The sequence below is a fragment of the Lontra canadensis genome, unplaced genomic scaffold (assembly GCF_010015895.1).
Source record: "Lontra canadensis isolate GAN:19392208 unplaced genomic scaffold, GSC_riverotter_1.0 scaffold29, whole genome shotgun sequence".
Taxonomy (NCBI): Eukaryota; Metazoa; Chordata; class Mammalia; order Carnivora; family Mustelidae; genus Lontra; species Lontra canadensis.
This window is the reverse complement of record NW_022631023.1, coordinates 14,033,675-14,044,107: the sequence shown is the minus strand read 5'-3', so window position 1 is coordinate 14,044,107 and position 10,433 is coordinate 14,033,675. Positions and strand designations below refer to the sequence as shown.

Genomic DNA, 10,433 nt, shown 5'->3' with positions numbered 1-10,433 from the left:
TCGTCTTTGACTCAGTGACCAGCACATGGTGGGTACTTCAAATTATTTATGAACTGAAAGAATGTATCAAATCATTAACTTTCTACCTCCATATTATACAAAATAAATATATACATGTAAACTAATTGTTTTATTCTTTTGAAATTTATCTTTAAGTAAAACGCTAAGTGAAAATAAGTATCTCTTTCATAATTACATATAATTCCTATGTTCAGTTTATCAGCTTCAGTGTACCCCACTCCCACTCCACACAAAGCTAGCTTTGGGGCCTTGGTCAGTTATTATTTCTTTCTTTTTCTCTTTCCAACAATTTCATTCCCCTGCATTCTAATAGTTCTGTTTTCTCAGCCTTGTGACATGGTCAACTTTCTTCAATCTAAAAGTGTCAAATAGTGGCATTTCCTTCATGACAGTACAGCTCTTCTAATTTTTAAAGATAGAATTCTCTAAGAAATTTGTCAACTAGCTCGCTTCTTATTCACTTATCAATAACCATATTGTCTCTATCTGGTTAAAACTCTTCTGAAACCTCACTGCCATGCTTAGCAGTGACCCTATGCTGCTAAATGCCATGGACATTTTTAGGCTGATCCTACATGAACATTTAGTCACATTCAACACAAGTGACTGTGCCCTTCATCTTGACACACGTTCTTCTATGTTGTTCCTTGACATCCACTCCTCATTTTCCACTTAATTCTCTGTAACCCTTGGTTGGGTACTTGTACATAATGTTTCTTGAGGATTGGTGATCATCTCTTCACATATGCCCTCTATAGGGGAGGAACCTCCCCTTCATGCCTTAAAATAGGATCCATATTCTGTGCCATTCAAATTGTATTTCCATACACACCTCTTTTTAGTTTTTAATTCTAGACTCAGATATCCAATTACTTACTAGACATTTCAGTTTGGAGGTTTCATAAGGGTGTCCAACTTTTATGTGTATGAAATTGAACTTTTGATCTTCCTTAAGGAGAATAAAATATTTCTTTTCTTATCTGATTAAGCAGCATTTCCACCCATCTGGTTGGAATCCTCCTAATAAGTGAAATCCATCCTAAACCTGGTCCCTTCTGTCTTCCAAATTCTCCATAAATCTATATAATACTCTTACTGCCTACCTTCCAGTCTAGGGTTTCTCAACCCCAACATCACTGACATTTTGGAATACATAATTCTTAGCTGTAGGGACTGTCCTGTGTATTGTAAGGTATTTAGTGGTACTCTTGGTCCATTAGATGTCAGTAACACACGTCTCCCCTCCTCCACCAACACACACACACACACACACACACACACACATCACAACAATTGACTATGTCTCCAAAGTTGCATGGGAGTGAAAGCAGTTTCTGGGTGTTTCCTTTCTTGGCAAGTTGTGGAGGAGTGCCAACATGGCCTGTCTCATTTTCAGAAATTGTACCCTCCATTCTTTTCTCCTTATCCCTGCCTGATAAATATTAAAATGAAGGGGTACCTGGGTGGCTCAGTCAGTTAAGCATCTGATTCTTGGTGTCAGCTCAGGTCATGATCTCAGGGTCCTGGAATCAAACCTTGCATTGGGTCAGTGCTCAGTGTGGAGTCTGTTTGTCCCTCTCCTTTTGGTCCTCCTCTGACTCTTTCTCTCTCTCTCATAAATAAATAAAATCCTTAAAAGAAACTCTTAAAATGGAAAGCTGGTCACATCGCTCTCCTGATGAAACTCTCTAGCACATGTGTGATAAGATACAAATCCTGTATGTGATTTGCACGTCTGCAGGGTCATGGCTCTGACCATGTCTTTAACTTCATTTGCACCCTGGACCCTTTCTCTCTCTCACAATTAAACTATCTCCAGCTTTCCCCTACCACAAGGATTTGTTATTTTCTCTGCCCTGAATGTTCTTCCTTCATCTGGATAATTAAGATAATTAAGCCTTTGCTCACTTTATAGCCACTGTATCCCAGAATAAATTAGGCTTCCCTGTTATGATATCTATCATCCTTGCAGGTCATTCTATCATCTTTATAATATATTTATTTTTTAAACTGTCTTGTCACTAGGGCAATGCTACTGAAAATGACTAGTCCGTGGAGATCGCTACTATCTACCATAAGATGGCGTATACCAACAGGTAAATCAGTATATCACTTCCCTCATTAAGAACACTAAGAACATTAAAAATGTCAGCTTAACCAAATCATAGGTTCAGTAACACCATTGATTTACTCTGGGTTATGACTCATTGTCTGAATGGCATGTCTCTGACTGTAATCTCAGGGGGAGGGGAAGGGGGGCAGGCAATTACTCTTTCTTGTTCAACACGGAATCCTCAGCTCAAAAACAAAGTTATACCATTGTTCAATAAATACCCCTTAATGGATAAATTAGGAAATCGATGGTTTTATCACTATCTAAATATCTTCTATCTAATTTGTCTTTAAACTTCCAAACTTTTCCTTACTTCACCCTAGGTATTTCACAAAAAGAGCAAGCTCAGCAGAAGCTTGACTGCCTTCGTAAATAGTCTCCTGGCCCAGACCTTCTTCTACCCCATCACACCCACCTTACTTATAGTATACCATCTACACAACCCTAAAAATGGGATGCCCAGGAGATATCTATGACGCCACTCTTCCTCACTTCTCCTCTCCGATCTTGGATCATCATGTCTCCCTTTTTTTTTTTTTTTCCTCTAATCTCCAAAACATATTAGAATACTTTCCTTTCCTTTCTTGCTGCATCTCAGCTCTTCTGCCTTTGCCCTTGGATGTTGTCCTCATCGTGGCCCCAAACCTCTGATTTTGCCTCTTTTAACACACTGTCCTATGCATTTCTCTGAATGTTCTTTCTAAAAGTGTAAGTTGGCCTTTGCAAACTTAAATTCAATTTTCTAAGTATTTTATGAAGCCATCTTATGATCTGACCCCCAATTATCTCACATCTGTTTCCTTAATGCCCTAATTTTATCTTCAAAAGATAGCACCTCTCTTCATCTCAGTTAAGGATTGAAGGCAGAGGAGTTAGTCAGGCAAAGGGGTCTTATTTCAAGAAGTGAAGCCATTGCAAAGAATGTCAGAAGAGAGGATATGGAAGATGAAGCTGGAGAGAGACAGGAGCCGATTACAAGGGGCTCTAGAAGTCATGGTGGGGGGAGGGGGGTTGGACATTCTTCAAAGGTCACCAAATCTCTGAAAATCAAAAATTCTTTGGAATTAATTTAGAGGTGAAAGACAGCATGATATATTCTCTTAAATGGAATCACATGGCTCAAATTAATGGAAACTATACATATTAATTTTTTCTTCTTCTTCTTAGTGTGTATATCATATGTTGTGCCTTAGAAATAAATCAATATGTTTGATTATGGGATGTTGTCCCAGTCACTACCTGGGGTATTATATAATATATAGCTTACCCATTCCATTACTTTCCTAAACTCTGAAAAACTCTGGATTCCAAACCTCGTCTGTCCTCACTGGCTTAGACAAGGGAATATGAGTGTAGCAGTGAGAAACCATCCATAGGTTATAAATATAGATCCAACTTGATCAAATTTGTCTCCTACAAAATGATTCTGTGAAGAATGGATCAGAGGGTCCCCTAGCAGTAAGGGTGGGCCCCAGGGTTCAAGACCATGGCAGTATGATTCAATAGCCTATATTCTTAACCACAGTGCTTGACTGCCTCCCACGAAAATGATGAAAGCCCAGGAACATGTAGAATGAGATGAGAAGGTACCTATGGCGGCACCTCAAGAAAATCTTACATTTAAGGAATTGGCAAAGATGAGCCCACAAAAGACCTAGAGGGAATAGTCAGTGAAGTAAGAACAAAATCGGGAACACAACAAACAAAATCAATTTGAAGATATGTTACAAATAGAGGAACGTAGTCAAAAAAGTATCAAATGTTGGAGAAAGGTCAAGTTAGTAGATGCTGCCCCTGAATTTTAAGCATCTCTCCTTGGGACACTGCATACACTTTGTTTTTTTTTTTTTTTTTTTTTTTTGGTTTTTAATTTGGAAATGGCCACAATTTCAACAGTGCCTGGTACATAGCAGATACTGAACAAATGCTGGTTAAACTGAACCACCTTTTCCAATTTTGAAAATGATTACAGCTCATTTTTATTGAGCTCCTCTTGCATGCAGAAGAATCTGTGTACATTATTTCATTCATCCCTAAAAATGAGCCCTGTGAGGTAATTATTACCAACATTTAGAGGCCCAGAGAGATTAAATATGATGCCCAAAGTCATGTGACTAGTGAGCAGTAGAGCGAATATTTGAATCTAGTTTGAATTTGGAACTCATGCCCCTAACCACTCCCCTGCCCTGCCTCTCCAAAGGAGAAAAGAACACAAATTTGCAGATGATGGGGGTCTCTGGAGTACCAGGCTTAAGCCTCAAATTCAGTTCTAAACCTCTTGGATGTCAAAAAGAAAGGAAAACAATTAGTCCATAGTACTAGTGCCCTCACAGCTTCCAGGTTTTTGCTCAAGTGTTTTTTGGAGTTTTTTAGTGTTACAGGGTCACCGGGTTCTTGTCTCATGGAGCCAAAGAATGAATCTCATGGACACAAAAGGGTGAAATGAAGTGAAGTGAAAGTTTATTAAGTGAAGGTGAGAACAGAAAGGAAAGAAAAAAGCTCTCTAAAATGAGAGGCGTCCTGCATGGGTCGCCACTGAAGGCTTTTAGTGGCAGTCTTTTATTGAGAGCTGACCAGGAATCTTGTGACCTTGAAATTTCATTGCCATCCTGGTTTGAACAAGGAGTATTGACAATATCGTTAAGGACTTACTTACTTACTTTTTTGAGGTCTGGTCATTTTCTGTGATTACAATGTTGCTGCAAAAACAAAACAAAACAAACAAAAAAACTCCCTAACATTTAGGTCCAGGTGGTCTGTTTTTTCCCCTTATCTCTCATTTTGAATGTTTCAAAGAAAAACATGAATATGTTCAAAATCCATAAAAGTTTAGTAAACAGAGACATATCTGTCACATTGTGGAAGAAAAGAACATGAAATAACCTTGTAATTTCTTTTATATAACTTCTTATCATCTGACATAAGGTAGTTTCCCAACTTTGACTTTTTTTTTTCACTGTTCTTTGATTGTATAATGATGACAGAACATGTATCTATCAGAGAAAATAAGTAGTTGGTGGTCAGTCAATTCAGGAAGTGAGGCGTTTTAGTAAATGAATATAATAGTAGCATTTCCTTGTAGGAGTGTGAAGAGGCATGAAGCTGATTTATAAAAGCCAGTCCTGGATGGGACTGGAAGAGATTATGCTGAGTGAAATAAATCAAGCAGAGAGAGTCAATTATCATATGGTTTCACTTACTTGTGGAGCATAAGGAATAACATGGAGGACATGGGGAGATGGAGAGGAGAAGGGAGTTGGGGGAAATTGAAGGGGGAGACAAACCATGAGAGACTGTGAACTCTGAGAAACAAACTGAGGGTTTGGAGGGAAAAGGGGGGTTGGGGTTGGGTAAGCCTGGTGGTGGGTATTAAGGAGGGCAACGTATTACATGGAGCACTGACTGTGGTGCATAAACAATGAATTCTGGAACACTGAAAATAAATTAAATTAAATTAAAAAAAAAAAAAAGCCAGTCCTACAGGGTGGTCTGTATTAAGTTGTAGAGAAGTATTTTTCATGGCAGAAGCTGGGAAGGTAATTCAGATTTTGGCAATCACAGATCTGTAACTTAAAGATTGGAGACTGTTGAATTCCTAGTCTCTGGGAAAAGGATAACTCCTGAGTGCTGGTGGGCTTCTGGCAACTCTCTTGTGAGTCACTACAGAGAGACCTATCTAGCTGGAGACTGGGGGAGCAGAGATCAATGGGTAGACACAGTAGCTGAGGTAAGAAGGGCCACAAAATAAAATAGGGTAGACCAGGAATTCTGTAAGAGAAGAAGAAGAGAAGTTTCCAACCCAGCAGTTGAAACATATTATCATTACGTCTCATTCACTTGTTACCAATGTCAGAGAGTGTCACTATTCTCTGCTGGCTTAGATGGCTTACGTGCTCATTCTGTTGCTGAAACATTCTTGACAGCCGACTTCAATATTCTTCTACACCACAATTTGCATAAGAGCAAAGTGTATGGTCTAACTTCAAAGAACTAGAATAGCACTATTATAAATATGCTGACTTGTATTTTGTAGGTAAAAGCCAGCTAACAGTTTTGCCTTGGATTTCAAATGATGGTTGTATACTCAAAGCAGTGGGTCATCATTGTTGGTTTAATTTGTGACTCAGAGGGTCATTTATAGGGTGCTGAGATATAGCTCTCTTCTTTCCTCCCAGGTTATGGTACTATATTTTGTTGTGATTCCTTTCTCAGTCATTCCTAACGTGGCTTGCCATACTATAAAGCATGTACTTATGTTCAGTAACAACTAATGTGTGTGAAAGAAATGGTTCATAAAAGACAAAGGTCACTCTATGATCATGATACTCCGTGAGAATCAAATGAGTTTTATGGAAAAATAATTCTGCTTGGCCCTCTTTACCAGCTGGATGAATATGGAATGTCTCATATAAGTGGACTTAAATTATATTAGCAAAGAAAATAGAAATTTCAGCCCAAATACTTTAAAAAAGTAAACTACCATCAAATTTACAGTGTGTAAATTTTTAATGGCCCCTTAGGGGCTGTGTTTATAAGCAATAAAGCAAATACCAAATTATTTTCCTCAAGCACACTGAAAATTGCTGAACAAATAAAAATTTCCAGAGTGATGTTATAGATATCACATTTTCATGTTATGTGAGGGTGGTTATTACATCTAAAGATCCCTGATTAACCTTGATAGAAGAATGTGGTGGCTTAAAGACCAGACAAGCTCCAGTGAAGACCAGGAGTCAAAGGCAAAGATGTAATACTACCCAGAGGGGGCACAGTATAAAAGAAATATATATATTTTTTAAGATGAATAGAAAAAAACATTTTAAGGCAATTCTGAGCTAGGCTGTAACCAGGATTAAACATATTATCAATATATTATGTGTGTGTATATGCATATATATATATATATATATGCACCTGGATGACTCAGTTGGTTGAGTGGTTGCCTTTGGCTCAGGTCATGATCCTGGAATCCTAGGATCAAGACCTGTTTTGGGATTCCTGCTCAGTGAGGAGTCTGCTTTTCTCTCTGCTCCTTACCTCCCTTTCGTCCTCTAACTCACTTTCTCTCTCTCAGATAAAAATTCCATATATATATATATATACACACATATATATATGTGTATATATATATATATACACATATATATATATATACTTCTTTATATATATATAGAATATATATATTTAGAATATATATTCTAAAGGTATTGGGTTAGAATATGTTTATTTGTATTTTTCTGGTGTTTGGGAAGGAATACACTATTGTGTACTTCAGTGGATATTTAAAATGTTTAGGTATTGAGAGAATAAATATTTGGTTTTAGACTATATAAAAGTTGTGATGGGGTTGCCTGGGAAGCTCAGTGACTTAATGATCTGACTTAGGTCATGATCCCAGTGTCCTACTCAGGGGGGAATCTTCTCCCTCTCCCTCTCCACCTCCTCCTGCCTGTGATCGTTTCCTCTCTCCCTCCCTCTCTCTCTCTAGCTCTCTCTTTCTCAAGTAAATAAAAATCTTAAAAAAAGAGAATGCAATATTTATGGCTCATGCAACCAGACATTTAGGTTCAAGGGCCTCACATGCATTGATTTGGGGGATATAAGTTCTATACATTTATAGTCTAAATAATAGTTAACATTTATAGAGTGCTTTCTATATCCAAGGAACTCTTTTAGTTGCTTTGGCTATCTTATCATCTACTTCTCATTGTAAACTTGTGATATAAATACTATTATTATCTCTTTTTTACATTAAAGGAAATTGAATTTTTGAGAGGTCCTACAATATGTACAAAAGAAGTAGCCAATACGTGTTAGCATCGTGGATTCAAATATTCATGGTGTTTCCTCAGGAGTCACATGCTAGGACACTTTAACTGGGTTCCCTCTTACAGCAAACAAACTAATGCACAGGTGAAAAAAAAGTGTGATTAGCTAAATGCTCAAATGTTCTAAGAAACGATTCTGAAGCACAAAAACTCAGAAGACTTTCTAGGTGGAAAAACCAAAGTGGAGATCCCAAGTGTGGCATTCTGATGACCAAGCAATCCCATTGCCTGGAGGGTGGTACAGATTGGCATGTCAGTTGGTTAATGCATAGGAGAGCCCAGCCTCCTCTGTACCAACTCCGTACCTACCATCAGAAGGAGCTATCCTGGTTCTAATTGCATTTGGGGAAGAAGGGGTTTCTGGTAATAATCAAGTCCTGACTTCTAAACAGGCCCCACCATTCAGAAGTCAAATGCCTATTGATAGGCAGGAACTCTGGAGACAGTGCCAGATTTACATGGTTTCAGCAGCTTGAAGGCAATGTGTCTTGATTCTGTACCATGTTGGCAAAACTTCAAAGTTCAACGGGCAAAGATACTAATGTATGTTGCTCGTTCATTTTGAGTTTCAAGACTATTAGTAACTTTTTGTTTGGCATTTCCCAAAGAATCATTAATAGAGTAATGGCTGAAACTATTACCCTGAGGAATAGGGCCTGGTGAGCTAATGGGCGCCAGGTGGCTCTTTCTTTCCATAGTCAAGTTTTTTGGACTTTTCAGTGGCTCTCATCACATTCTGCAGTGACTTATAGGGCTTTATCCAAAATAGTATCCCAGCAGGTAAGGACTCTATTTTTTTTAAAGATTTTTATTTATTTATTTGACAGAGAGAGATCACAAGTAGACAGAGAGGCAGACAGAGAGAGGGAGGGAAGCAGGCTCCCTGCTGGCAGAGAGCCCGATGCAGGACTCAATACCAGGACCCTGAGATCATGACCTGAGCCAAAGGCAACGGCTTAACCCACTGAGCCACCCAGGCGCCCCTAAGGACTCTATTAAGGAAGGCTTGCACATGTTTGCCTGTTTTACTCTGATCCTGCACAGCAAAGAGCGAAGATTTAAGCAAGGCAATATATTAAATTAGTCACCGGTAAGCTAAAACACAAAATACTGGTATTTCTCCATACTGGAAAAAAAGAACCATTGTTTTGCTTCTGCTTGAAATAGCAATGTCCTTTGCATACATTTTGGGATCCCAGTAATGCAGAACAAAGTCCATTCTGTGCTGCTCCCACTTGCCAAGAGACAATTAATATGTGAACATTAATTGCCATGCATCCAACAATCGCATTGTAGAGCAAGGGAAATATACTCAGAACGAAGATGTATGAAGCACAGTAACTTCAATAAATTAAAAATCTCCTCCTGCATATTACATAATTCTCATATATATTCCTCATAACAGTCCTGTGAATGAACTAATATTATTTCCATTTTTCATATAAAAAGAGTGTAGTGGTATGTTAAGTCATGTGTTAAGAATTTTTTTAATGAAAACTTTATAAAGCCAAAAAAGCGAGACTGGGTCTGTCTGTCTCCAGATAATTCATTACTCACTCTTACCTTCCATATTTGTTAAGCCACGATATGAAGCTACAAATGCCAAAGACCAATGCATGATACAGTTGAGGTACAGTTTTATTACGACACCTTTCGGCACTTAAAACCCCTCAGAAGACCAAATTAAAATGGAGGTGACAGGAGACAATCTCAGGCAAAGTGCTAAACCACGTCCAGAAGGTACAGAGCAGGAAAGTAAAAAGTAAATCATTTTAAAATTCACAACCATATTCTTTCCTTCGAGAATTTGAAAATGAAAAACCGAATAGAATTCCCTCGCATGACTTCGGTAAATGCAGCCTTGCGGTACGAAAGCCTTCCCCTCCGTGTGTTGACAATCGATTAGGAGAACATTTCCACATCATTCTCCCAGAAGGGAGTTTGCAGCTCCCAAGGCCGTGCTGAATGTGGTTTGACTGTTTGTTTTTCCTGCTTTACCTAGCACAATAATGGACCATGAGAAATCACCCTAAAATTGTTGAAGCTAAAGCATTTTTCAAATTTGGTTTATAAGCTAGAGAAGATGAACAATCAATGACACCTCTTCACCTTGCAGTATCCATAGGACACAGAAAGTGAAGTCCTCTGGAATCAATTTTATAGTCAAGACATTAACCTCTGTGGTCATTTGCCCAGCAGGAAGAGTAAGCTGTTAAAAACACAGAATCAGCCACTATTCACTATTTTTATGATTATGAGTGTGATAACAGCTTCCCTTTCAATTACATGACTGGGATTATTTTGCTGGTAAAATACCAAAAAGAGAGTGTACGTCAAAAAATAAATTTAGATGTTATCCATTTGCAAAAATTCTCCAAAAGAAGGACAATACCTCGTTGCCTGGAGTATAGATTTGGACTAAAACTGATTTTGACTAAAAATTACAATATTATCTGGCCTAAAGAACTTGG

The 10,433-nt window shown here is 38.2% G+C and overlaps 1 protein-coding gene across 1 annotated transcript in view; it reads right to left on the bottom strand.

The window, feature by feature from the left end:
- Positions 1-4,742, bottom strand: part of LOC116872356 (keratin-associated protein 13-1-like) — a 6,963-nt gene extending 2,221 nt beyond the window's left edge. The window contains exon 1 of the mRNA XM_032865531.1: positions 4,724-4,742. Coding sequence (XP_032721422.1) covers positions 4,724-4,742 — 19 coding nt within the window. The remainder of the gene's footprint in view (positions 1-4,723) is intronic.
- Between the last annotated feature and the right edge of the window lie 5,691 nt (positions 4,743-10,433).